The sequence below is a fragment of the Leptinotarsa decemlineata genome, unplaced genomic scaffold (genome assembly GCF_025532065.1).
Source record: "Leptinotarsa decemlineata unplaced genomic scaffold, Ldec_3_MD MMD2_P_RNA_scaffold_9, whole genome shotgun sequence".
Classification (NCBI taxonomy): domain Eukaryota; kingdom Metazoa; phylum Arthropoda; class Insecta; order Coleoptera; family Chrysomelidae; genus Leptinotarsa; species Leptinotarsa decemlineata.
This window is the reverse complement of record NW_027412536.1, coordinates 9,526,197-9,552,468: the sequence shown is the minus strand read 5'-3', so window position 1 is coordinate 9,552,468 and position 26,272 is coordinate 9,526,197. Positions and strand designations below refer to the sequence as shown.

Genomic DNA, 26,272 nt, shown 5'->3' with positions numbered 1-26,272 from the left:
TATATATATATACAGAGATATAAATATTAACGAGTGTGTATGATATAAATCAAAAGGGGAAAATTCGTGGACAGAACACTCGAAAAATAGGGGCAAACCGCGGTCACGTGTTTCTGGCTATTGGCCTCATCAGCGTGGTGCAGCCAATTGCAAAGATGGACAACAACTGGTTACCAAAAATGAAAAACTTCACATATGCACGGTGTCACCAACAGGAGCTAACCGCACATTTGTGGTTTCAATTAGAAGACCTAGAATTCCCAGGCATCATCTAACATCACCACGTAGGCAGCTATAGCTACCTGCGTGACTTCCGGGTCCAGGATATAAATACAGAGATATAAATATTAACGAGTGTGTATGATATAAATCAAAAGGGGAAAATATATATATATATATATATATATATATATATATATATATATATATATATATTCTATATATCAGTTAAAAAAATGAAAACTTTTTGTAACTGGTTATATAAAGTGAATCTTTTCAACATTAGCAATTATTTTTAAAAGTGTCATATCATAAGTCAAAATCATGGAAGAGCATCGGATTAAATCTAAAAATATCTGAAGGGTTTTGATATCATAACTGAAAAAAGTATGATTGTAACAGTTGCCATAGAAATTGGGTTTGGAATTCATGTATCACTTAACAATGATACATATTACACTGAATATTTTTTACTGATAAAACAAACTGAATTATATAGGTATATTGAAAGAAATATAGAATAATAAATATTACAATACTATATTACAATACTATATTACAATAAATAGATAAAAACTTACAATACATTCACAACAATAAAAATAAATGAAATCAAAATATGTACAGGTAATAAATAAAATAGGTTGGGTTCACAAATGATCAATTCAATTTTTTCTTCCTGGTTTTATTCTTGTTTCCACTGAGGAAACTGTTGAAATTCTGTAAGGAAAAAATTAAAGTATCATAGTAATAGATTGAATCATATAATTTCAGATTATATAAATGAAAACAGGATGAATAATTATAACATGAGTGCCGTTCATTTCCCAACAAAATGAGAATGAAAAATCATGTGTTGAATTTGTGGTCTTTTGGGATTGCTGAGCATCGTAGGTGAGCATTTATAGTATCCCAATTTTCAATTGATATAAGCGTCACTGATGTCGGCAAAATTTTGAGAAATGAACGACGGTCAACAATCTAGACAAAAAAAAATCTAAAGCAAAAGCCTCACCAAATGAAAAAATATTCCACAATTGACAGAATTGTGCCCCTTCAAGAGTATTTAAAAATAACAATTAGGTTATCAGCTTTGGAATGGTTTATTGTGGCTAATCATTTATTTTATTTTCATGAATTTTCATCTATAAGATATTCAATAAAATGGCACTTTCTGTGACTATTACATTTAATAAAAAGCTTCATGAACATTTTCCTTGACAGTACTTAATAATGACAATACTATGATTTTCAAATGATTGAATAATTCATTGAATCATTGGGTTTTCTCTCAATTGAAATTGATGAAGTAGTAGATGTAGCACCATCTACTATTGCATATTGAGTGTTGCCCGCTAGATAGATAAATAAAATTAAATGACATTGTGGAACTGTTACGCTAACAAGACGAGGGAATGAAGCATTTTGATGAATCAATGATAGCTTATTTATGTATTCCATCAAAATTTTGAATTTTATTAGGGAATCATTCACTTAGTAAACTTGAGTAAACAATGATTATCTCGAGAATGATTTATTTTTGTTATAAGGTATATTGCATAAACTCATTTCAGAATTATGCCAGGTATTCAAAAATGAGAAAATATACAGGGTGTTAAATTTGAATTAAGAAAGTTGGTAATAACTTTTGGTATAACCGTAAGTGTTGGAAAAACCTATATTTGATCATTTTCAGGATATGAATCACATTGAATATAGAATAAAGAGAATAACTTTTGTCTAATTTCTACTAGGATGTTCATTTGTTACAACTGGTTTCGGTTTATTAAACCATTTTCAGAAAATATACAGTGTGACCCATTTTTAATGGAAACACCCCCCTAAAATTTGAAGTTGTACATCGATTTTAATAATTTTTTTTAAATGTCAAGTACTAAAAGGTCTACCTTGGAACAAAATTTGAAATGTTTATTAAAGTTTCAGGGCATACTACGATATTTTTTCTTAGTCGAAAATCGAGAATTTTCATTAGCTCGTGAATAGCATCCCAAAACTCTGTGTTTAAAAATTCTAGAAACCTCTGCGCATTAATGTTTTCCTCAAAAAAGAAAGGACCAATAATTCGTTCGTTCAATATCCCACACCAGACGTTGATTTTTTGGGAATATTTACAGTTTATTACCCAGTTAGGATTATCCGCTGCCCAATAGCGACAATTCTGTGATGACACTATTCCATTTGTAGTGAAAGTGGCTTCGTCGGTATATAAAATCTTTTTTAGTAAATTTCTATTATTTAAATATTCCGTTTGGGCCCATAAACAATATTCCAGGTGTCTTGCTTCGTCGCCTTCTTGAAGTGTGTGTAAAAATTTTGGCTTGAAAGGTATAATATTCTTCGCCTTGAGACATCTCCGAATAGTTTCTCGTGGAATATTCAAATCTAAAGTGGCATTCCTTATACTGGCATTAGGATTATTTCCGAAATAATCTAAAATGATTTGATCATTCCTGTCATTCCTGTTTCGTCTTTGTACAGGATTACTTTTTACCATCATTTTTGATACTGCACCAGTTTCATTGAATATTTTATTTACCGTACCGCAGCTAATACGAGGACGATTTGGATGTCTCTCATTAAATAGTCTACAAACCTCTCTAGCACTTCTAACGTCATCTCCCGAAAGGCGTACAATTTCAATTTTCTCTCTTACGCTCAATCTTGCAGCCATGACACAAAATAATTCCAAGAACTGTAAGGTGAATATTGTTGACAATAGTACACTTAAATCTTTCACAAGTGTCAAACTGTAATATCATTTCCATGGCAACTAAGATTTAAATTGAAATATTAGGTCTTAGTTTTAGTTAATTTGCGTGAAAACTTGAATGTAGTTCCGTTATTTTCATTAAAAATATTTACTCTATTTGTTTTTTTCGTCTGGCGGCACTTTATTGTGGAAATCATAAAAAAATATTCTCATGGCTATATCTGTTGATATAGGATGTTTTATGTGACTGTTAGCTGTGTGAGTTTTCGAATTTTTGAGTTGTCATAACTTTGGTAATAATGAATATTTTTTCATGAAATTTTGGTCACACCTGTTTAGAGGCATGAATCCAGTGGCGTAGTGATTTTTTCAATAAAAAAATCGCTAATAAAAAATCCCGATTTTCGACTAAGAAAAAATATCGTAGTATGCCCTGAAACTTTAATAAACATTTCAAATTTTGTCCCGAGGTAGACCTTTTAGTACTTGACATTTAAAAAAAAATTATTAAAATCGGTTTACAACTTCAAAATTCAGGGGGGTGTTTCCATTAAAAATGGGTCACACTGTACAAATAATAAACCGAAACCATTAATAACAAAAAATCATTATAGAAATTAGAATTAAGTTATTTTCTTTATCTTATATTCAACATGAATCTCCAAAAAATGAATAGGTTATCAATGAAACAAGATGAATCCCATTATTTCCCAAAATACGGCTAACCACGCTGTACCCTGAATTCTGAAGTCCAGATTGAATCAAACATGCACACACATAACTCTCGAATAATAAGAAACAAACCACTTACAAGATTGTCATCACTTGAGTCATCTTCATCTCCATCATTCGTTTCATCTGAAAGAAAATAAATAAATTAAACACCCTATTCAATTTGTCGTCCAGAAAATGAAAATGTATTTGGTTGAAATGAAAACCAGTTTTCATTATGCAATCTCTAGTAAATACTTGGCCATGAATCCTTGCAGGGGGTTATGGATGGGAAAAATACCTTTTCCCATTCTCTTGGGAACTACATATGGACCACAACTATAAACAGGCGGAGGAGGACTTTAAGAGCAACTCCTCTGATTTGCATTATTAGTAGTAATAGTAATACAGGGGCAGAAAACTGAGACTGGGAAAAGATCATGTATAATCATATGAAAGGGCAACGGTTGAGTAACTTCTGAACGAGGGATTTGACGGCGGTTAAATCTGAGATGACTAGAGAAGTAATAAGTGTGAAATTAGATACATTTCTTAAAACTTTCTTCAGAAATGAAATGTGTCTGATCAAAAAAGTTGTTTGTTATTGACCTCAACCAAATCAAATCAGAAACATTAACAGGGTTGAAGTCAACCAAACATAATATAGTACTTTGCCATTTCCGAAATATTTCACTAAATATAAATCCACAATCTTTTAGGGAGTGTACTGGGTCCACTATTGATTATTTTATACTAGCGAACCGCCCCGGCTCCGCAAGTATGCAATGCTGATACTAAATATTCATATAAACGCGTGCAATCGCCGCTAATCATAAAATACCATAGGGCAAAGCGCGGCCTTTGACGCGCTATTTATAGGCACGTGTAAGGTACCGCCGCAACCACTATGTCCCTGCATTTTAAATCTGAAATATCTTCGAAAATATTCATTTAAATTACATGCTGTAAAGGGGAATATTGATCTATATTTAATGCACAATGTATTCATATGAGAAGGTACTTGAAACAGCATTTTAATCAACAATCAATCGGGTTTTCGAAAATTGCATTCGTGTGAGTCATCAGTGCAACTATCTCTAAACAAATTTAAATCTGAGCTGGATGATAATAAGTTTGTTGTAGTCGTGTTCCTTGACCTCAAAAGAGCATTTGAGACCATTGATAGGTCTATACTACTAGCCAAATTGAATATATATGGAATTGAGGGCAAAGTGTATAATTGGTTATCTAATTACTTGACCAACAGAAAACAACGGGTAAGAGTTAAAGACATGTTCTCTTGTGAAATTGACAATTACGTTGGAATTCCCCAGGGTAGTGTTCTGGGACCCCTTCTATTCATACTATATTTAAACGACATGCCATTGTTTGTCGACTGTGAATTTATGAACTTTTTTGCTGATGATACTCTATTGGCTTGTAGCGATGTGAACCTTACGATGGCTATACAAAAAATGAATAATACTCTAGCAAGTGTCAACAAGTATTTAAAAATTAATAAACTCAAGCTGAATGTGATGAAAACTAAAGCGATGATAATCACCACCAAGTTTAAATACAGCCAAATAGACTCTAAAACTATTAATCTCAACATTGATGATGACAAAATTGAAATAGTGAATTCAACTAAATATCTGGGATTCCAGTTAGATAACACTCTATCGTTTGATGAACATTTTGAGTATATTCATAAAAAAATTTCAAAGAAATTATTCTTTTTTTCTAGAATTACCAATAATCTTTCAACGGAGTCAAGTATCACAGTTTACAAGTCAATTGTTCAGCCACACTTCGACTATTGTTCCTCTATCCTATATCTATTCAATCAGAATAAATTGTCTCAACTCCAAAAACTTCAGAATCGTGGTATGAGAATCATTTTGAAGTGCCGTAGAGATACTCCTATCACTATTATGCTCAATGTTTTAAATTGGCAATCCATTTCCCAAAGACTGCTATACTTCACAATGATCTTCGTATACAAAATATTGAACAATTTAGGACCATCTTATTTTAATCAGTATATTGTCTTTCATCACGATATTCACCACCACTTCACTCGAAATAATAATAACTTATATATTAACAGAACAAAAAACAAAAATACTATGAACTCATTGTTTTTCAAGGGTTTTGATCGGTTCAACAAATTATCTAATGCAATTAAAAATAGCCCATCTCTGAACATGTTCAAAAATGAACTGAAGAAGTTTGTTTTAAATGTACAAATATGATATGTATTATGTCTTTGTTACCTGTAGCTGTAATTTGTATAATTCCATTCATCTAATGTTCGTTATATATTTCAAATAATTATGTAATTTATCTTTCTACATGTTGCATTGAAATTTTTCGAATGTATAATGTTGCTGTTTTTGTAGTAATGTCTTTAAAAATATTTTATTGAACTTATGTTTGTCATACATTTAAGTCATTTCTATATGTAACACATACCTTTTTTTTTTATTTTTACCATTCTAGTTGATTTGTATATTATTAGGATATCCTATTTAAATAAAGATCTATCTATCTATATACCATCGCGGACTTTTTTGAAGACCTTTTGAGGTGTACAATACTGTAGTATATTTTTTGATATATCTCGTATGGTTCAGCCAGCGTTTGCGATGTAAGCGCAAAACAATGTGTTTATTTACGAGACTTTGTTGTACTATGTAGTGATTTGAATCATAATATTTATGCAGATGATACTTTGCTGATTGATAAATTCAATAATTCTGCGTTACCCAAAAGCAGAAAAATGAAAATACAAATTGGAAACAGACGATTGGTAAAATTACAAAAACTAGTGGTCAAGCTCACACATCTATTTCTAAATCCAAGTATTACATTAAAGAACACTCCTGACACCTCCTTATTCTCAAAGGTATGGTGAACATCAACAGAGTTCAAAGATCAACTCTTGTTAAAAAATTTCGGCAATCTAATGATATTATTCTTCAACGTTGTTATATCAACTATTTATGATTGAGTTTGCTACAAAATATTGTTACTCCAGAAGGAAATTTAACCTAGCATTTTATTTCATGGTAGATAATGAGAAAAGAGTGTGCAAAAAATGTTTCTTATAAACATGCCATATATATTAAGGAACAAATATTTTATTTTATTTATTTATTGCACGGTATCACCCCTTTTACAGTGGTACAAGCATCAAATACAATAAATTATCAAATAAAACTTGAAAATCAAAAAAAAGACTGAAAATGCAAAAGTAAGACTTAAAGAAAACTCAAGCATTCAAAAATGAGCAAAAGCACTAAGATAAACAGAATTATACAATTCAAACTACAGAGAAAAATGGCGAGTATAATATAAAGGATACATGTAAGAAATAAGTGTATTTGAATTAAGAATTTGGCGTATAATTATTCTTCAAGTTCTCCTCAAAAGATATTTGAATTTTGACATGCCTATACCTGTGACCTCTATGTCTAGGTTTTTTCATTGAACATTCTTAGTGAACGATCAATAGGATATGGCATTCGTTTGTATGGTGGAAGAAAACGTGAAACAGATCATTATATTTCATATTACTCAAGATATGAAATACCATATCAAGCCGAACTGAGAAATGATCAATCAATCCAAATTGATACCTGGAGAGACACATTAACAGTAAATAGTTAAAATAGTTGATTACGTTACAAACCTGCTGAAAAAATAATAAATGAGTTCTAGGTGTACTAAATTTTGAAAAACTCCTGCAGAGAATAAAATGAATCTTTGATCAGAAATGACTTGAGGATAATAGTTCTGAATTTCGAAAGTAAGGCACGGTGATGGTTTTTGGCAACTCATTGAAAATTTGTATTCCTATATTAAGCTAAGTGGCACATTAAAGATTAACTGTAGGGCTAATTGGTGAATACAGTAAAGTTCACGATTTAGTTGTAGATACATAAGGCAGCCTCTAGGACGTTAAGAAACACAAGTGGAAGAATGGCCAATTGTGCAAACAACTCCTTACAGTGCTTCATTCTTGATTTATTGTTTATTGTAAGTGATATTTTCTTCGGGTTATAAATAGGTTTTTAGTAGATGTAGATTTGCCCTACCATCATACGCCATATACCTTTATATAAGCTATTTGGTTTCTGTTCATTTTGTATTTACCTTTTTATTACAGTTATCTTCATTTCTTGTCAAACGCCATTCATGATTTATTCTGTTTATAACACAAATCTGACTACGTAAATCGCCGTATGCGCAATCCGATAAAAAAAAAGAAAAACCGAAGATGGTTCCAATTCAGAAGCCGTTCGTGCTACCGTTAATTGTCGGTTATTATATACAATCGCTAAATTAGTTACCAAGTTCTTTGCCTACATTCGCCGCAGACCTGTGTTACAACAAATAACTCCAATATCCGTATTCTAGACCCAGAGAAGAGACACGCTGAAAAAGGTCGAGGTGGGTCAAGTTTTCTTCTTCTCACACAGTTCGCATTTATACTTTTTCAAATTTAAAGCTAACGCTAAATTATTCAATATAATTTTAGGTTATTTAATTTTGTTTGACTTTTTCGATGAGAAAAAATTTTTGACAATAAAGTAAATTTTGATTGACTGGCTGATAAAAAACTCCTTTGATATCTATCGAGGAAGTTTGAAAATAAATGAAAAATGCAATTTTCATATGTATTTTTTTCATTCCGAGTTCAATTTTTAGCTCTTTTTTTGAAAGGTGAAATAAAAAAAAGTGACAAGTTAGTGTCACTTTCCTTTGTGAAAAATACTTTGCATGTACTAGGACCACTGCTTTTCCTCTCTCTAATCGATTTTTCTCTCTCTAATCAGAAACGGACCCTTCCACAACATAAGAAAAGAATGAAAGTAGTCTGACTTACTGATCATAGAATAAGTGACGAAATGAAGAGTGACAAGATAGACACACAATGTAATGTGGTAACAAATCTCCAAATATGCTTTTCTTACCTCGGCAGTAACCATCAGACAATTAAATGTAGAGTAAAATGTCAACATGGAATCAATGGATGCAAAAGAAATCACCATCGACTATTCCATAAAGATATCCAGGGTGGAGACAAGACTTGAGATGCAGAATTCCAGTCAAATCATATGAAAAACTGATTGGGAAAGGGTTTCACATCTCCAAGGAATATTATTCTCCGAAACTGATGAACAACCGATGATATTACTTGGACAAGATAATATCCACTTGAATGTTCTCAGAAAAGTTATCCAGAATGGAATCAATACTCCTATAGTGACCAAGACTGAGGTTGGATGGATTCTCAATGGTTTTTCTTTCCATTTTTGTAGTAATAAATACCTGACAATTCTCTTCACAAATTAGTGAAACATTCTTTCACGACAGAAGCATTTGGAGTACTACCTTATCAAAATCCACTAACTGATGAAGAAATTCAAGCCTCAGTAATAATTAGGAGTACTGCGAAACGCTTATACTCGTGTTTTAAAACAGGACTTCTTTGGAAAGAGGATGATTTAAGACCAGAAAGGAAAACGACGGTGATTCAATGTTTGAAATGTGCTGAGAGACAATTACAAAAAAAACGAAGAATTCAAGCTTAAGTATTGTAAAACAATTTCCAGTTACACTCATGTGTGAAGACTTAGGATGCCTTATACATATGCCAGACTGGCTGCAGTTCCAACACGACAGTTGAGGAACATGAAGTTACAGATTGAATAAACAAGATTTCAATTACGCCAACCATCTTATAGAAAACACTCATAATTGCACAGAAAACCCAAAAATTCTACACATTCAACCAGAAAGTCTGAAGTCAAATATATATAGTTCTCCAATTATCAATGTTATTAGTAATTTTCTAAGAGCCCTTTGATACCTTTCTCTACCCAACAATGCAACTTATAGTATTTAAGGAGATGACATATACCTAGGTTAGTTTATAACTCACCCAGGAGGTGATGACAGAGTGTGTCAAAACAGCTGTTAGCATTAAATGTTAGTGTAGTGTAAATTGCAAATTATTATTTTCACCCTACCCATTCAATTAAAAGAATTCGCACATATTAGAAATTAGAAGCCAAAATTGTAGAACAAGTGAGAATCCCCAGAAAGATCTATAAAAAATCGCTAATGTGTTATTGTATCTATTACCTCCGTAAAAATGTTGATGAAACTCTGTTATTGCAATTTTATTCAACAATCACAATATCACCTGAAGCACAAATACTATTTCACAAAAAAGAACTGGAGAACTATTCAAATTGTTGAAAACATTATCACCCCTGTAAATCGTATCAACAATCATTTATACTCAGATACTATTTAAGTCCGAGTTTTCTCGTATATAACAAACTGCACATCGTATTAGAGAAATGTTGAAACTACTTTTTCTAAAGAAATTGCCAATTGACAGAGCCTGCCTGGAATTACTGTTCAATTGTATGAAATAGTGATTGATTCAGCCAACTCCACGAAGCAAACCGGCCCCATATAATGATAATGACTCTTCTAGATGAATATGTCAGAATCAAGCAAATATTACAGGGGAGGCAGTAACTTGAAGACAGGGGCAATGTACCAATATTAATTGTAATAATCCGACATGTTACCATCAATATTGCTACTTGTCAACCTTCTTCAATGAACAATGAAAATGTACAAGAACTTTCAATAACACCATCCTCTTACATTTGGGGTTAATTTTTAATTCTGAATAATTGTTCGTCCTAAAGTTTTAGCCCAGTAAAAATAAATCAATGTTGGTATTAAGTTCAAAGGTAACAAAAATCAATAGTAAATACAAATGTATTCTTTCCGACGTTTCGAATTTAATTAAATTCTTCTTCAGGGATCTGTAACAATGAATTTTCATGAATATACCTTCCATAAAACTTATTTCAATTTCACAAGAAATAATGAGTTTTCATTCAAATTACTCACCCAAAAGTAGTTTTTTCGTTTTGATGATAATACTATTTTAAAAATCATCAGACATATTAGATACGTATTTGAAAAATAAAAAACACATTGCAAACAACAAATTTTCGAGACAACACCAACACAAAACGACATGAAACAAACGAATGGCTTTATCTCTGATTCTGATAAGGTGGTGTCTGTTTTTTAATCAATGGCAGAAAGAAAAAGAATGAAAAAAGTGTAAATTATTCAGGTATTTTACGTATCAAATTAAAATATGCGGTATTAAAGCCATCGACATCTCTTCTAGTGTTAACACTATTGCATTTGAGGATATGTATCATTTCGCTCAAAAGTCTTTTTGATAAGTATGGTTGAATATCTAAAATAGTTTATTTTTATTGTTCAAATATGTATCTAATGTCTGATGACTTTTAAAATAGTATTATCATCGACACGAAAAAACTACTTTTCGGTGAGTAATTTGAATGAAAACTCATTATTTCTTGTGAAATTGAAACTCATTATTTCTTGTGAAATTGAAATGAGTTCATGAAAATTCATTGTTACAGAGCCCTGAAGAAGAATTTAATTAAATTCGAAACGTCGGCAAGAATACAATTGTTTTTTAAAGAAAAAATTGATCATGTTACCCAACCAACCCCTTTTTCAGAAAAAATATTGGATCACTAAACTAGTTAACTGAGTAAATACAAAATTACCCTCATCCACAGGTTCAGGTTTGATATCAGCTGACATCCAATCACTAATTCCAATGTCATTCTCAAATGGTAAACCTTCTGGAATTGGATTTCCTCCTATTTTGTCCTGATCATTAGATGAATTTTTGTTATCATTATTTGGCAACGTTTCAACCAAAGAGCTAGTTTTCTCAAAACTCTCTTTTGAGAATTCTGTATTTTCATTTCCTCTCAGTGAGAAAACGTGTTGTATTTTTGGACTTTCACCACTTTCCTTGTTCAACTGTAAGGAAGTCATAGTCCCCAAATCAACATCTTTCATTTGGGACACATTTTCTTTATCACCTATATTCTGACCTATATTTATCTTGATACTGCTATCTGTCATCAAAGTGATTTTCTCTTTCATCTGTTCATTGAAATTATTTTTTGTTGTTGCATTTCGATTGAGAGACGCTATTGCTCGAGAATCCTCTTTTCCTTTTTGGTCAAGCTTCGGTGCATCTTTGCTACCAACAACTTTTATTGAAGAATGTGAGGTAGTTTGTTTAGTGTAATCACTTATTGATTTTTTTTATTTCCAAGATCAGTACATTTCAGAATATTTTTGTGTGTTATATTTGACGGACCTTTATTACTACATTCGTTCCCAGTCATATTTGTGTCAAGCATAATTCTACTTCTTTCATTGGAAGATTCGTTAAAATCAATCCTGGGCTCATCATTCTGAAGCGAGACACTGATAGTCATTTTTTCCGTTAACTGACCATAATCAGTCTTCTCCACTGATCTAGATTGACTTTTCATATTATTCTGGATTGTTCCTTTATTGGAGTGAGATACAACTTCATTATTTTTCGGAATACTATGACTACTAGGATCAGCCAGTGTTTCTGTGGAACATTTATCAAGTTCTCTGTCACTTCCTTGTTTTTCCAATAATTCACTCTGAATGTTACTTATGAAATTTTTTTGATTGTCATTTGTGCCAGCAGGTGTTTTTATATTTTTATTGAGGTCTCTAGAACGCTTAGAGAGTTGATCAATAGTACCTCCATATTTTTTTTGTGAAACAAAGTCTCTATTACGAATGCTTTTAGAGAAAAGAGAAGCTGTTGTTTTTTTAACATTCCTTGTAAAATGACAATCAATATAATCTCCATCATTCTCAGGTGAATTTATTTCATTACAGACGCTATCTTCAATATTCTCTTTTTTAATTACAACAGTATTCAGTTCAGGTCTCTCACCACAGTAATTTTTAATTTTGTTGTTCAGGGATCTCAGCATGTCGTATGTTGTGGGTTCATTGCTGGTCTCAATTTGTTCTTTTTTAATCCTACTACTGATATCATTTACATTCAATTCTTCATCAATTTCAATTATTGAACTACTATTCTCACTATTTTCACAATTAGTTCCTCTTGTAATAACATCAACTGATTGTTCAGAGGTAATTCCAGCAGAATCATTATATTCTTCCGACTCAATTTTCATAATGTTAGGCTTATGTGAAGAAATTGCTAGTTCTAATGATCCAGGCATGAACCTAGATTTTAGTGGAATAGCTGGTTTGATGTCGAGTTCTTCATCAGTTTGGGGGTTTCAGGACGTTCCTGTTTCACTATGTCAGTATCAACATCCCACTTAGAAACGTCTATATCCCATGGTGTTGACTGATTTTCTTGCTCTTCAATTTTTTTTTCATCCAGGGATGTGGCAAAGTTTGATGGAGTTTCAATGTCAGTTCTTTGGGATGACTGAGGCTTAGGTTCTCCTGGCATTCCTACTGTACCATGAAGTCTGCGAAATCTGTAATAAAAGTGCACTATGTATATCTTTAAAGAATACACAAAGCATTCAAAGCCAAATATAGATATATTTACTTCATATCGATTACCTCCTTTATAGAGCGGTGAAAGGAAATATTGACATTTCAAACAGCGATCCATTGTATTTTTGGTATAATTCAAAGGCATTGAACATATAATAAATGTCTTATAGAATAATCAATTCAACTATTGTTGGTAATAAGGCACTCTCAACCTTATGGATTATGTGAAAGGCACATGAAGCAAAAAGATAATAGCCTTATATGAATTAAAAATTTCAATATGTTCATCTCACCAAACTAAAAATGATCAAAGATTCGTTCAATTGAAGATCTACTGAAGTCTATAATTATAATAAAACCTCTTTCAATTTAAACAAGAATGCCATGGTTGGGATTGAATCAAATAAGCAAATGAATGTCATTATGTACTGTCATTGATGACATGAGTAGATTCAACTCACTCGTGACATATATTCGTAATTTTATGAATGAGTTGAGTGCTTCATCTTGTAGTTATCCATATTGGTGCGGAAGAGGAAATAAGATGTGTCTTATTCCGAAACATCGAATGTCTGTCATTGAAAATGATAGTGTTCCATGCAAGTGAAACTTAACCTCTTTCATTGCTATTGTGTAGCAATCCTGTGAATGATTTCTGATTCAATTCCGTAGTTCCGTAACGAATGTTTCAAGTACAAACTGAATAGGAAGAAGTGTTTTTTGTATAATTCAATGTTCATATAAAAGTAGTTGTTTCGGGAGGGTTTTTCTTCCAGTGTGTGTCTGAAAGTTACTTCTTTGCATGAACTGCACATTTTTGTATTGAGTTTATTTTGAAATTAATTGCAAAACGTAAAATTTCTCAGTTTATTCTTCGACAAGAAAAATGTGACAAAAATAATCTAGAGTTATAGATTAACATTAAAGTAGTTGTGGATAACATACTTTCAAATTTCTTGATTAGCAATTCTAGAATATCTGATTGACAAATGGCATGAAAAAAGAATAACAGACTCAGCCCCATACGAGTTCATTGATGAAGTTTCTTAACAAAAAACTCACAATCCTTGGTGTTTAGTTTTCGAAGAAATAATGGACTACAAATGGGTGCTGGTAATATGAAAATTATCGCTTGATTATTTTGTTAACGAGTTTCAACTACTTTCAGCTATTGCAGAATTATGATTTTGTCATTTGCATATAATGTTCTCACCTCACAATTAAACTCTTAGAATACATTTGTGAAGCATGCGTGCGTTGAAAAGCTTCAATTGAATCTTCAACACACTTGAATGACACAAAAGCATATCTTGTATACTTCATCTTTTTAGCGTAACCAATGTCTATCCTTTTCTGTCTGGGGTAGCATTTAACCATGTCTTCTTTAGTGACTTCCTGTGCCAGATTACCCACATACAGCGTTAAGGGATCAATATCTTCAGGTCCTATATTTAAATCTTCTTCTCGATCCTTCTTGTACTCAGCTATAAGATGACCTTGCCCAAATGGAATTTTATTCAGTTGGTTAATGACTCTTTCTGGATCAGCAGAATCCTGAAAATTTTTGGTGGCTGTTAGTGGAATCCAAACCAGTCATTATAATTTTCTGAATAGGAAAAAATAAAATAAATCACTTAATTATTATACATGAAATGAAGAAGATAATACTGACATCAAAGAATATTTTTTTGTATGAAACTAGCAGATTTCAGTAATACCAGAATAAAAAAATATACTTTCAGTCATTGTTGATGTTTCATTACAGGTACAAATTAATATTTATAACTTCAATTTCTGAATTTGAGTTTAAAATTGATTTGATGAAATTTGAAATGTTGACAAAAAATAAATAATCGAAACATATACTTAAGTAACTTACTCTCAGAGTAACAAAACAAAATCTTGGTGTGGAAGGTTGTTGGAAATGCACATTTTCAATACTTGGATGGAAGTTTGATACAATTTCCCTGTTTAACTCCAGATCTGGAAACTTGATAATAAGTGACTGCCTCTTTGATCTCTTGTTGCTCTCTTTTTCAACATCAAGGGCCCTTTTTGCATCTTGCACCGACCAGTCCTTTCTCTGGGGAATATTCTGCGACAGTGGTTTCTTTCTTTTCTTCGCATTCTAATAGTAAAGAGTAACAGCACTTGTTTATTTATACCATGCAAATGATAATATAATATTTATAGAACATACTCAAAAAAATTCAACACATCAATTAATTATAATATGAATCTTCTTCGAATTTTTAGAATATTGTTCACTAACTTGATTGAAATTTTATTCAAATATTTACGAACTTGAAGACAATTTTTCTGTTGATGATGTGAATGTTAAATATGTTCGACTACTTGCTTGTTCTACTTTCTCTACAAAAATGTATACTCAACTTATTAGGGCCGAAAAAAAAAGATTTTTGGCTTATGAATTGATTTTTGTTAAGTATAAAAATAACGAAAACATGTAAAAATCCTGGAGAAAAATTGAGATGAAAGTTAGAAAATACCTTGGAAAAACAGCAATTTTCCAGTTCAAACAGAGAGATCAGTGAAGCCCATTTTCTTTTTACTACTGAAACAAGTGAAAGGAAAAGCCTCTGGAGAGAATCAGTTGAGCTTTATTCTGTGTGACACACTCAAGTTGAAGACACCCCTGTATTTTTTTTCTGAATGATTCGGCCGTTACTTGATGAAGATCCATAATAATTGCATAAACTACATCTTACAATTTGATCTTCACAAACTTGATTTTCAAAAAATCAATCACGAATGGAAAGAAACAAAAATAATCACCAAAGAACCTCACAAAAATCGTGAAAACTGAAAAAAAAACCGCTTATATACTTTGAGCAGATAGGTGTATTTCAACCAACTCTGGAAATGAATTGCAACTGGTTACCATTGCTGAGGCGAGACGTTGAAGACAGAAATATGGACCTAAACTATTTTTCGACAAACATTCTGTTTGTGTGTTATTGTAGACTGTCGAATATGAAATCTTGACACTTTATTTCTTCAACATTTGTCAAAAGAAATACACACAAAAGGAAATACACACCTTCTCAAAGAGGCGTATCCAAAGTATCTTTGCAGGTTTTGAAAATGGAAAAAGACTTCATTTGAAACGTCAGTGGTTATGAGAAATCTTAGTATTGAACATTTTGTTTTTTCAATCAATTAGTTTACTTACAGACAATATTTGTAAATATGACTGATTGATTAGACTCTTCAAAGGAATATATTATGCAGTAACTTTTCGGTTTGCTCTTTATTAAATTCGAGCAGATTCTCTATCCATATTCATTTACTTCTCAGGTTGTGGAAGGTTAGAAATTTAAAAAACATCATATCCTTTACAACAAATAAATGTATTTCAAAGAATAGGTATATAAAGTTTCATAAAAAAACACATGAAAATAAAACAGGAAATATGAAAAAAAAAATTAGAAAATGTTAGGAGTATGAAAGTGTCCTAAACCCCTTAATTTACGATAGTCCTAGATGAAATGATAAAGAAAGGCAAGAAGAAGCTGAAAAAATAAGAAGATTATGATGTGTCAACGATATAGTAATGTGACTGATAGTGAGGCAGCATTAAATGAGAACCAGGGAATATACTTCAAAGCACTGGAAGAGACAAATATAAGGATCAGTAAGGATAAGACAAAAACAGTGATATTGCGGAGAGATGAACAACACGAAATAAAAATATCCATAAGAATTGCAGCAAATGAAATATGAAATTATCATAAGATAGAAAACTGAAGACACTGAGGAAAAAAATATTTTGAAGCATTTATCTAATAGTGTCATCAAACATTAATTTGTGGGAAAGAAAAAGGAACCTATAGATTAAGTAGGTTTTTCAGAGGGTGACCACTCCAATACATGAAGTGGAGACACAGACCTTAACAGAAAGACAAAAGACGTTGTTGTAACAGAAACGAGATTCGTAAGAGTAGATAAATAGAACAGCAATATATACAAATAATAACATGGCATATAGACACTTCCTAGGAATAAACAAAGAGAGAAAGATAAAAACAACTTCAAGTCCTCCTGTTTAGACATGTAAAAAATAATTAGATTAAAGTGTTCAAAATAAGAACAGATAGAACAAGGATATGTCGCCATAGAAAATATGGCTAGAAGATATGAGAAGTACTGCGGTTTTAATCAGGATGACTTTCAATAAACCACACAAAGTAGAAAGGAGTGGTGAAAATATTGAAAATACCAAGAACACATTAAAGACAATTTAATGCAAACAAACATTAAAGTGATATGAGGAGAGCTTCGTTTATGTAGAAACAACCGATTCTTTCTGGAAACTTTCAAGAATGTATTCATAAAAAGCCTAAATTATTTCAGTACCTATATTTTTTAAGGACAAAACACAAGCATTACAAGAAAATCCTTAAGGCGCTCTCAGAGCGGTGCCTGTGCGACCAACACAGTTTGGTTAAAAAATATTGAAAACTTTTCTATATTTTTATATAAATCTCAAATAGAGACAAATTGATCTCGGAAATTATTTGAATTAATATTGCCTTTTTATTGAATTTCAAAATTGCAAATTTTGTACAATATCAAACTTACTGACTGCACACTATACTCGTTCATGAGCGGACCTATTTCTGAAAAGCTCAGCATTTTATTCAAGTTTGAAAAACCGTAGATTAGATTACTGATTATAATATCGTTTTTATAATTTGTATCATCATTAAATAATTTTCCTACCTTTTTGTGATAGTCTTCAGAATCTGATTGCCTCTTATAGTTGTTGTAGAAATTCTTCGAGTAAGTATGAGAATGCTGCTGTGATGAATTATGCGAAGACCTATACTGTGATGACGTTGAAACTGAAGAGAGAGATAGGGGAGGGGGAGTTTGTGGAGGAGGCGGGTTTTGGGGTGGCGGTGGTGGCGGCTGAGAAGGTAACGGTGGCAGACATGGGGGATGTTGGAATAGATGAGGTTCTGTGGTGGTTGGGAAAGTATCGGTGGATTTTAGAAAGGAAGAGGAACTTCTATCACCAGCATATCTGAAAATGATGAAATTGAAGTTTCAAAAAAATTCAACATTCACAATCAACCAAAATATGAGTATTGAATGTCATGGTCGAATCAGTATGAAATTTAGTCTACATAACAGGTGAACAAGAATGTACCACAAATATTAAGAAGATAAAACAAAATTTGAAAACAGAAAAAATCATTTTGACAAGAAATTATGGCTGTTTATATTTTATATCAAAAGTGCCAGTCAGTTGAGGTTGAAACTATTGAATAATATATTGAAAAACAAACAGTTAATAAATGAACTCACATTTGAATGAATTAACTTCGAACGAAGAAGATATTTCTTGGATCTACAATATGAATACGATTCCAAGATGAAGTCAGTCTTTTTATAAAAAAGACGAAAGAACCTTGCTCCTCATCATTAAATTTGGAAAGAAAAATCTGTTTAAAAAAAAATCTGTTTTTCCGTTAATCAGCTGCCGCCCCCATACGAACGACAACTCTCAGAAGTTGAGAAACTTGTGCGAGCTAAGGACTAACGAGGTCTTACCTTTTAACGTGTGATTCCTAACACGGTTGCAGAATCATTCCAGCTTCAACCAGATAAATTCTCTCGAGAAAAATATCTGGTCGAGGCGGGAATCGAACACACGACCTTCCGATCGTGAGTCAGACGCACTGCCACCGCGGCCAATTCCACAATAAAGAATACTTTGGATTTTGGGCATATTGATATTCAAGAAAGGAAGCAAATAATTCCAAAAAATTAACTCTATACAAAGATGTATAGATCATACAAAACAAATACTTTTATAGGATCACTGAATTATACAAATAACATAAGACCAAGGGTCATTCTGTAATATCTGTCAAATTTCATATACAAGCAGTGAAATCTAACAAACAAAACAGTAAAAATAAAAACATTACCTGGAAACACGAGTATGTGTAATATTACCAATGTTGATCATATATATAAAAATGACTTACCATGGTATGAACATGAAGTAAAGCAATTGAGTTAGCAAAGAGCCAGATCAAATAAAATATTATAATGTAACCAAAATGAGATAAATAAAAAAGAAATTCAGTTATGAAAAGGCATTAAATATACAAAAAAAATTCATTTCAAACTGACAATAATGTAGGAAATCAACGTTTAATGTGGAAACATGCAGATTCTTATTAATGTAAATTTATTGATAGTTTGATGTTTCCCGCCAAAAACTTGAAAAAATTAATTTAAAAACATTCAATAATGACTTTTATAGAAATATACAGTTTGAAAATCATGGAACTGATGTTTGTGTAAAATATGATGAGGAAATAGCTGAACATCATAAAAAATAGGTATACAGTAATTGGACATGTCTGGTGCCCTCTAATGCTGTTGCATCATTTTTTCTTCTGTGTCCTATAATATATATATATATATATATATATATATATATATATATATATATATATATATATATATATATATATATATATATATGAAATCAAGAAAGGGTAATGCAGTCAAGCTGCTGGAAAATAATTCCATGAAAAGATGAATAGATAAATACTATTCTGATAATTTCCATATTGATTTCAATTTAAGAACCACTAGAAGACAGCTGTTTCAGCCCGTTGGGGATCGTCAGTACCAGGCAGGCGGTCCACGATTGAAGACAAAATATGAATAACCGCTTGCGTAAACGCAAGCAAGACATAAGTGGAACCACCTATTGGTGTGACTGCCAAGTTTTTTTTTTCAGTGTTGGTGGTTTGACTAATTAACAGACAACTGCGGTAGCAGAAATGTGGATAGCTATCCTGAAATGCCATCGAAAAACAAATCCACATGTTTCTAGAAATGATATGAAATCGAGAAAGGTTAATGCAGTCAAGCTGCTGGAAAATAATTCCATAAAAATCATCTGCTACCGCAGTTGTCGATTGATTGGTCAAACCACCAATTGGCTTGGGAGTTACACTGTTAGGTGGTTCCACTTATGTTTAACTTGCGTTTACGCAGTTATTTTTGTCAAGTACTTTTCTTGGTTATTCACATTTTGTCTTCAATCGAGGACCGCATGCCTGGTACTAACGATGCTCAATAGACTGAACAGCTGTCTGCTGGTGGCTCTTAAATTGGAATCAATATGGGAATGATCAGAATGGTACTTATCTATTTATCTTTTGATTTTCACAAAATTATTTTCCAGCAGCTTGACTGCATTATTATATTTATATTATATATGATTAATATTCCGGAGAGGTGCATATGATATGCTCCAGGTTCAGGTACAGAAGCCGCTCATGTTTACTCATAGTATGTGATTTAGTTTATGTGAAAGGGAATAAAATGTGTTATTCAAAGTGCGACCAGTGTTTGTTTCCATCATCAAAAGTGGGATCGAGTCTAACGCTCACAGTGAACTCGCGAGTTCTGTTGTTTAAATATTGAAAAATAGTGTTGTGTTACGGTGCTTTACGCAAACGAAAAAGACTTTACTAGGATTGTTCTTTTCATTTTGCTTTTTGTGTATAATTGTGGAAATGACTTTCAAGGAGGGAGATTCGACTCAAAACACTTTTAGTTGAAGTGGTTAAAGTTTTGAAGTCACAGTGATCTGGTGAACAGTAGGGGCTATTAAAATTGAAATAAGCAGATCTGATGTTCAAATATTATCAAGAATTGGTCCATATGTAATTTTTCTAAAATCGACTCAACATACTCTTTTTGTTGGAGAATATTTTGGTCTCCTCAATCAATTTCAATTCCTAAGTATGAAGGAAACATTGCCATTTTTAACAATTTAAAATTCTTTCTTTGAATCGTGGAATAGATAATCAATTTCTTCTTGATTTTCTGCCAATATTAAACCATAGTTGACATATATACCCAGAAATAATGTTCCTGTTTTGTTCTTCAATTTGCAGTGTTCTGCTTTTCTTTTCTCTTCTTGTATAGCAGCTATCTATCTTTTTTTATCTGGTCCTTCTGCAGCTTTTTGATATGTTATCATAACAAAATCTTCCTATTTTTCAGGTCTTCTGGTGATTCGAACTTGAATTATCCTCTATATCTGTTTTCAAATATTCATTGTCATTTTTTTTCCACCTCTACTCAAATTCATTCTTTCTCTCATATATTTATCACCCTGTATAACATCAGTTGGAAATTATCGTTCCCATGGTTTTTTCGATCATCAATGTTTGATATTGTCATGACATTTTCAAATTTATTAGTGTCGTTATTTTCGAAATTGATTTTATTTTCGAATACAAAATCTCTGCGAATTATGATGTTTTCTTTCAGAATCCCACATGCAATAGCCATTTGGAGCATAGCCAATGAATACATTTTTTTTGGTGCGACTATCTAGTTTTTTCAGGTACCCCAAAATCTTTGAATAAGCTTCAACTCCAAATATCTGCAAGTGTGATAAATTTGGTCTCCAATCTGTCAATTTTTCTGCGGGTGTTACATCCATAGAAGAGACAGGCCTTCTATTCAATAAGTGTGCCAAAGTGAGTACTGATTTGCCCCAGAATGTTTTGTTCAGGTTAGAATTAAAAAATGAGAAGACAAGCTCTCTTCATCAAGGCTTTGTTCAGCCGTTTCGATTTTCCATTAAGTTTAGGTGTGTAAGGTATGGTACAATAAACAATTCCTTCACTTTAACACCTCCACTATCGCATCTAATTTTAGAAAATCTCATGGTTTTGAAGGCTTCAACTTTACTCACATAGTTTTTAATGCATTGAAATACTTCACATTTGAGAAGTTATATCATGCAAAAAAGTGTAGAATCATCCAAAAATATCAGTATGTATTGTTTTCCATCCCAGGTAATCGGTTGAATTGGTCCACATAAATATGTATGTACTAGTTCGAGGGGCCTTTTTAAACAATATTTTTCATTGTTGAACGGCAACCTCGTCGGTTTGGATTTCAAGCAAATTTCACAAATTCCCTCAAATCTTCTCCAAGTTCATTCCAATTGTTATGTTATTCTGTTTTTTACGTTCATTATACTCAAATGTACCAATTTCCTATAAACAACAATGGACACATGTGAGACCCCTGTGGCACACTCGAAGTGACTACAAAAGGTGCAGATCTGTATCTGTTTACTTTCACAATTTGATTATGGTTGAAAATATAAAACATTAGCCAACTCAAGAGGTCACTCTGTACAACGACCTCAGATAGTTTTGAAATAAGCAAGTTTTGATCAACTTTAATGAAAGTTTTACTGAAGTCGGTATTCAATGAATTTACCCACTCCCGGTTATCCAAGGCAGTGGAGATGTTTTCAGAGTATATTATTAGGTTGGCCTCAATATCTCGTCTTGAAAAAAAAAACGTGTTGGGACTCTATAATTGAGAAAATGAAATAAAGTATCATATGTTGAGACTTCGAGTAGTTTGCTGAAGATGGATAGTTTGCTAATACCCTGGTAATTTTCTATTACTAGTATTTTTATAAATTTGTTTGAGTAGAGAAACTTCCCAGGCGTTTGGAAAAACCCCTGTCCTAATAGATCTGCTGAATTTGATGTGAAGATTTGGGGGCACAATTGCCTATAAAACATGAGGGGTAGCCATTAAGACCAGCTCCCTTATTGATATCTAGTAAATTCATTATTCCTTTTATTGAGTTTGGAGTGAAAGTTCCTGAAAATAACTAATTATTACTGCAATGAATAAGTTTGATGATATGGTTCAGATACACCATGAAAATAGGTAGCAAAAAGGTATCTTATATCATCGACATTTTCAGCAATGATTTTATTATATTTCAATCCGTTAGGAATATCAATGTCATTTTTACAGTCGGCTATTATAATTCAAAAACTTTTTTGCAGAAAATCAAGTTTAGGATGGAGAAAAACTGAATTGAGTTGGTCGATGAAGCTGCCTGTTTGGTGCAATAGGAACAAATAATATTATTTAAGTCCTTACCCTTTCTTGTAATACAATGCAAGAACATTTGCATAGCGATTTGTTTCCTCAACTAGACTCGTAGATGATGCAATTGAAAAAGATGATGGAGTTTGAGCTACATTAAAGCTTCCAACTGATTGATTTTCAACATATGAAAATGGATATACCGGGGTAGTGCTGAAAGGAGGCCTTGGTGAAGGGGTGATTTCCGAAATGTAACTTTGAGCTGGACTTGGTGGAGGGTCTCTTTTGAAGCTTTTAGTTGGACTTGGTGAATGTTCATTGACTGCCGTTCCTTGTATACTAGGTGGGGGTGATTTGAAATTCCATTGCTTTGACGCAGATGCCTGCAACTGATAGAATTTATGAATCAAGTGAAATTCCTTGTTTATATATCCTTATGTACGATTATTATCTATTTGACTCCTAATTACCAGTTCAGGCAGTTGGCAGTTTGCCAGTTTGTCATAATTTATGGAATAAATAACCATAATTGGGATTTATTTTTGGTACCTTGAAATTTATAGATGGAGGAGATTCAGTCACTGACCAGTTTGTACTTTATCTATCAAAACCAGAAGTCATCTGGAATGATGACAATGTACTGAAACATGTTAAATCTTAAAAATTACCAAAAGTATTTTAAAGAGAAATTTAATACATTTATTTTCATACTTGAAATGGCACTGATTGATTTATATGGTTTTACGAGGTTACTTCTGGAATATTTTCATTTTTCCTGACGTAGTCCAATTATAAACCTACAGGTATAGTAGCACATATATAATATATATTTAGATAACAAGACATACATTATAGGACACAGAAGATAAAATGATGCAGCAGCATTAGACATAAGATGAGTAAAATGTTGCGTAGGATATTGAAAATAAATAAAACCTGAAAACTTTCAGAGTTGTTTCAGAGAAATCATACTAGTCTACTAGCTTTTTTTTTATAAGAGAGTAGACGTGGATATGTATTATATTTTTCAAATGTAGAGACCTGATAAAGAGTTTTTGTACTTTTTCTAGCAAGTCAGTAACAGATAGCCCTCGAGGCGACCATATAACACGAGAGTATTCAAGTGAATGCAGGTACTAGTTAAATAGCACCTATTGTAGGTAAAGTCATGGCAATCTTCTGTAGCATTCCGCTTGTAAGTTTTCGATATGAGTGTTGAATTTGAAATTAGAAGTAAAAGTTGAAAGTGAAGAAATTGTCAATCTTCCAGAACTTTTTATTTTTTCATTAGGATAGTGAAAGTAATTGTTCAGAGAGAGCCTTTTCTAGTTTGTATCTGAAAAACACTTCTATGCATGATCTACACACCTTTGTAAAGAGATTATTTGAAATCTGTTTTGAAAAAAATCGGTTTTTCTGTTAACCAGCTGTCGCACCCCTATGAACGCCAACCCTCAGAAATCGAACCTTGTACGAGCTAAGAACTAATGAGGTCTTACTTTTTAACGTGTGATTCCTAACACGATTTGGACGATAGCAAGTGAAAATCGATTGTTCAGCCTGGGGCTTGAACCGCCGACTAACACGGCGGCCCATTTGAGTGAATGAACAAAGCACCAACATCGAACCGACCGGCTACCGACTGTAGCTTCTTTTCATTTCTTAGGAAGATTAAAATAGAAAGATGGAGCAGTACAGACAAAAAGCTTTTCCCTTCTCTTCTAAAAAATATCCCCCTTACAATCCGCTCAATATATACTTAACAAAAGTGGAAGTTTCTCTACTAATCTGAGTATTTCTAATTACCTGTTAGAGAAAAATCATTTTGAGTAGCTATATAGTGGATATATTGAATAAAAGTAGTTTTTTTTTTCAGAGTTCTTTATTAGTTTGGCCACCCACCTGGAGGAAAAATAAAAAGAATGGCACTCTTCCAACAAACTGATATCAACCTTGCACTACATTGAATATTTCAGAAGTCAATCAATAGATAATATCGACATATTTCACATTTCAAAACTTCTTTGATATACATGATAATGTCACACTAATAACTTTACTAGGGATGTGTTTCTCTGCGCAGTAGCTTTGTCAGTCGAACTGAACCTTTGATATTTGTCGGGTACTTTTGAAAATGAAGTCAACTAAAGGAAAAACTCCCAATATCATTAGATTTTTTCTAATTCTGAAGACAGGCAGATTTCAACCTTCGAAACATTGAAATAAGTATCTATTTGATTTCTTAGTTCTGTTTTTGACAGACAAATTTATTAAATATGACTGTTACTTTACAAAGATGTGTAGATCATGCAAAGAAGTACCTTTTAGGCACAAAGATTGGAAGAAGAAGCCTTCTCAAACCAAACTACTTTCATATCAAAACTGAATTACACAAAAGAAAGAATACTTTCCAAACAACTAATGTTGAAGTTTCTCTACTACTCTGAGTATTTGTAATAACTTGTTAGAGAAAAACATTTTGAGTGGATATATATACTGAATATATTGAAGAAAGATATAGCTAGTGGCACATTAACAACAAATTGATATCAACCTTGTACTACATCAAATGTTTCAGAAGACATTTCATATTTCAAAACTTATATATACATAATGTTATCTAGATTGGTGCTGAAGAGGCAATTAGGCAAGTGTCTCATTCCAAAACATCGGATGTCCTCTATTGAGGATGACAGTGTTCTGCATAAGTGAAATTTTACAGCCTTCATATACTATGTTGGGTAAACAATCATGTGAGTGTAAGTCAATTTTTATGTTCACTACCAAAAAGCTACTGTCGTAACGAAACGTCATGATATACTTTTTGAAAATAAAGTTCGTGAAGACCAAATCGTAAGGTGTAGTTTATGAAATATATGAAAGTAGTTGTTTCGAGAGTCATGTGAACTATACAATACCATTAGATGAGGAATTCACAATTCATTTTGTCAAAGTGTGAACGCTTTATTTTAATAAAATTGTTTTCATGCACTTAAATGTTTATTGTTATTATTTACAATTTTCAAATTTATGAAAAATAAATATTTCACCTGATGGTAATTTGGTGGTGGTGTAGAAAAGATTTGTGGATTTAAATAGAACCCGTTTTGTCTGTCCATTTCTAGGATTTTCTTGTCATTTTCAACACTAAATTGTTACCATTTTTCACTGTTCATTTACGATTTAATGAAATGACATATGACACTACTTTTCATATTTATAACACAG

The 26,272-nt window shown here is 32.1% G+C and overlaps 1 protein-coding gene and 1 long non-coding RNA gene across 3 annotated transcripts; one reads left to right on the top strand and one right to left on the bottom strand.

Moving 5' to 3' along the window:
- Positions 1–758: 758 nt before the first annotated feature.
- Pof (RNA binding domain-containing protein painting of fourth) lies at positions 759–26,272 on the bottom strand. 2 transcript variants are annotated; one of them, XM_023157636.2, is made up of 8 exons: positions 26,095–26,272; positions 23,099–23,427; positions 17,861–18,164; positions 14,997–15,245; positions 14,331–14,671; positions 11,305–13,095; positions 3,762–3,808; positions 759–939 (listed from the first exon to the last, which is right to left on the bottom strand). In XM_023157636.2, exons 1-6 carry the CDS (start codon positions 26,161–26,163, stop codon positions 12,840–12,842), a joined length of 1,548 nt encoding a protein of 515 aa, XP_023013404.2. In that variant the 5' UTR covers positions 26,164–26,272; the 3' UTR covers positions 759–939; positions 3,762–3,808; positions 11,305–12,839. The 2 variants fall into 2 exon arrangements, with proteins under 2 accessions (XP_023013404.2, XP_023013403.2); XM_023157635.2 differs by having other exon boundaries at positions 23,099–23,433; positions 26,095–26,270.
- LOC141480519 (uncharacterized) lies at positions 21,376–23,579 on the top strand. Its single transcript, XR_012464395.1, has 2 exons — positions 21,376–21,660; positions 23,002–23,579. It is a non-coding gene; the product is annotated as an uncharacterized lncRNA (long non-coding RNA).

What these genes read in the sequence shown, in the direction of transcription:
- Pof (XM_023157635.2), bottom strand. Translation starts at nt 26,163, where the DNA reads ATGGACAGACAAAACGGGTTCTATTTAAATCCACAAATCTTTTCTACA. An exon ending in GCATTGTATTACAAGAAAGG is followed by an intron (nt 18,165 to 23,098) that starts GTAAGGACTTAA and finishes CATCATTTTCAG; the next exon opens with ATATGCTGGTGATAGAAGTT. An exon ending in TTTGTTTTGTTACTCTGAGA is followed by an intron (nt 14,672 to 14,996) that starts GTAAGTTACTTA and finishes AAAAATTTTCAG; the next exon opens with GATTCTGCTGATCCAGAAAG.